Source organism: Branchiostoma floridae, chromosome 18 (assembly GCF_000003815.2).
Source record: "Branchiostoma floridae strain S238N-H82 chromosome 18, Bfl_VNyyK, whole genome shotgun sequence".
Taxonomy (NCBI): Eukaryota; Metazoa; Chordata; class Leptocardii; order Amphioxiformes; family Branchiostomatidae; genus Branchiostoma; species Branchiostoma floridae.
Window position 1 is genome coordinate 2,371,883 of NC_049996.1, and position 2,521 is coordinate 2,374,403.

The following is a 2,521-nucleotide window of genomic DNA, read 5'->3' on the forward strand; positions in this document are numbered from 1 at the left end:
CCTAGAATTTCTCCTCACTTTTATTGCTGACCAAACATCTCTGGCATTATAAGTAAGCTTTACCATGCTTTAAGAATTCAGCATCCATTCTCACATTTGGTATACATGAACTGGGTACTAGATCAGATATATAGGAGAATTCTTTTTACACAACCAGCAGGTACTTATATTGCTTATGTGTCGATGTCTCTCAGACACCTTCGTCAGAGCTTTTAACTGGAGTTCTGCTTCTCACCGCTATATGTAGCCGATGTAGGTGGCGCTTTTGCGGTGAGAAAACAATCCCAAACGTGGCTAAGCTTGATTCCAGTTAGAACTCCTGTTAAAAGCTCTGACAAAGGTGTCTGAGAGACATTGAAACGTAATTATCAAATTGTAAGTACCTGCTGGTTGTGTAAAAAGAATTCTCCTATATCCTATAATTTCAACCAACCTGATAAAACTATTTTGGGTACTAGATCCTTTGACTATTTGAACAAGCCTGTCATCCTTGCAGCGCTGCTTGGACACCATAGAATTGAGCAGGGCTCTAACCAGCGTCCGTTTATCCGTCAATTGACGGAAATTTGCTGTGTGTGACGGAAAATTTTTAAAACCAATCCGTCAACCTTGACGGACAAAAATTCTTGGTGGAAGCTACAGGCGGCTTGGGGACTCTGTCCACGGTCGGAAAGCCACACACTGTTTATTTTGCTATTGTTATGATTGTTGACTTAGTGTGTCGGCGACCTTTCGCATACGATAATTTCATTAAAAACCCGTATTGCAAGGTCTCAGTTCCGTCTTTCTAACTTAATTTTCGCTGTTTTTGTGACAATGGGAATTGGCTGACGGAAAAAAATGTCGAGCTGGCTAGAGCCCTGGAATTGAGATAAATGGTTACTGTCCGAAGCACCCACGAAGACAGTGAGGGATAAATTTTTACACCGAGAAATGCCCCATTTGTATTCAAGTCTTACCACTTAAGTCTGTAGTAGGCGTCATTGAGATTATAACCGAGTACACATAACCTTGGCACGTACATTTTGTAATCCTAGTTGGCAGTATTAGCGATTATTGTTCTGATAATAGCCAAACTTGGCTTTCCCGCCGTGACAGTTCCTAACGTTATTGGGTGATAAATACTGTTATCGAATACAAATAACCGTGTTTGGATTGACATGGTATTTTGGTGGGGGACATGTAATATGTTTTTCCAGAAGAATGAAATATGAATTATACATCATATTTATGGGAACCAGTTATGACAAAAACTTCACCCGTCAGTCAAAAATGCTTGAATGTCATATCATAAAATTAATAAAGAATTCTGCTTTGTTTAAGTTTGTAAGCTAATTCTAATAGAATGTCAGATTTTACAACAAAAATTAAAACACGGGCAACCATCAACAATGAATGGGATAGAAAAATTTAAAGTTCACAGGGGACAGTCCTTGTGGAAATATAAAACATAACTTCTGAAATATTTCCAAATAGCCTTCATAAAAAGGACATGAAAACTTACAAATGTTGATTGTATCATTTTTTGTATTATTTTTTGCAGCTACACTGTACATGTTACATGGACAATGACATGTATATCTATCAATGTTATGAACAGATATTATGTTGTGTGTTAAAATTTCATCTTTGTCTCTTTTATTTGCAGGAATCTACGATGAAGATCCAGAGATAATTACACTCAACAGGGCTGAGTTTGGTATGTATATTTTCTTCTACTTATTATAATAAGATATTACATCTTTGGTTTTTCCCAAGAACCATCATAGAGTGGAACTCATTACCACCTGTAAGAGCATCTTCATTTAAATGTAGATACCTTATACATGTAGCTAGCTGACAATTTGCAATGTTAGGAGTGACAGGTTGTTCAGTGAAATATAACCAGCTACTACCTTTAAAATGGTCCAAGTTCCTTTCATTTTCTGTTCAAGTTCTGATCCTTCCTTGTTTCTAGGCTTGTTCTTAATCATCCTTTAGTACATTCAGATTCATTCACGTTCATAAACACAGCCCAAAAAAGTTTTGAACTGCTTAAGTCCTCCTGAGCAGTGCAAAGTCATACGGATAAAAAAAACCTTAAGTTCAAGAGTAGTATCAACCTTGAAGACCTGCCCGATATTGATCAGTTGATCTTAAGGAAGGAAGTTGAAGCCCTAAGACTCCAACACAAGGATTATCAGCATTCCCTTTGGTGGGGGAAAGATCTTACAGCTTACAGCTACCAAGCTTAACCACCCTTAATGGTGTTAGCGGATTTAAACACGTCACCGTTTGTCCTATCACATACCAAAAACGATGAATCAAACAAGTAGTGACTGTAGGAGAAGAAATTAAACAATCCATCAATTTTTTAAAGGGTCACAAAATGACTTCTAAAGTTAGCTTCTGGGTGTAAATTAAAGAAAGGTGGAAGTAAGAGGTCGTTTATTATGCCTGACAAGACAAGAGTAGAGTGAAAAGGTAGGATGAGAGAAGGCAAGCATTTGTGTAAGAGGTCAAGGTAGTAAGGATCAGTTCA

At 37.5% G+C, this 2,521-nt stretch overlaps 1 protein-coding gene across 2 annotated transcripts in view; it reads left to right on the forward strand.

Moving 5' to 3' along the window:
* Positions 1-2,521, forward strand: part of LOC118405379 (dnaJ homolog subfamily C member 10-like) — a 90,921-nt gene that overhangs the window by 54,971 nt on the left and 33,429 nt on the right. For both annotated transcript variants that reach the window (XM_035804861.1, XM_035804862.1), the window contains exon 4: positions 1,649-1,699. In XM_035804861.1, coding sequence (XP_035660754.1) covers positions 1,649-1,699 — 51 coding nt within the window. The remainder of the gene's footprint in view (positions 1-1,648; positions 1,700-2,521) is intronic.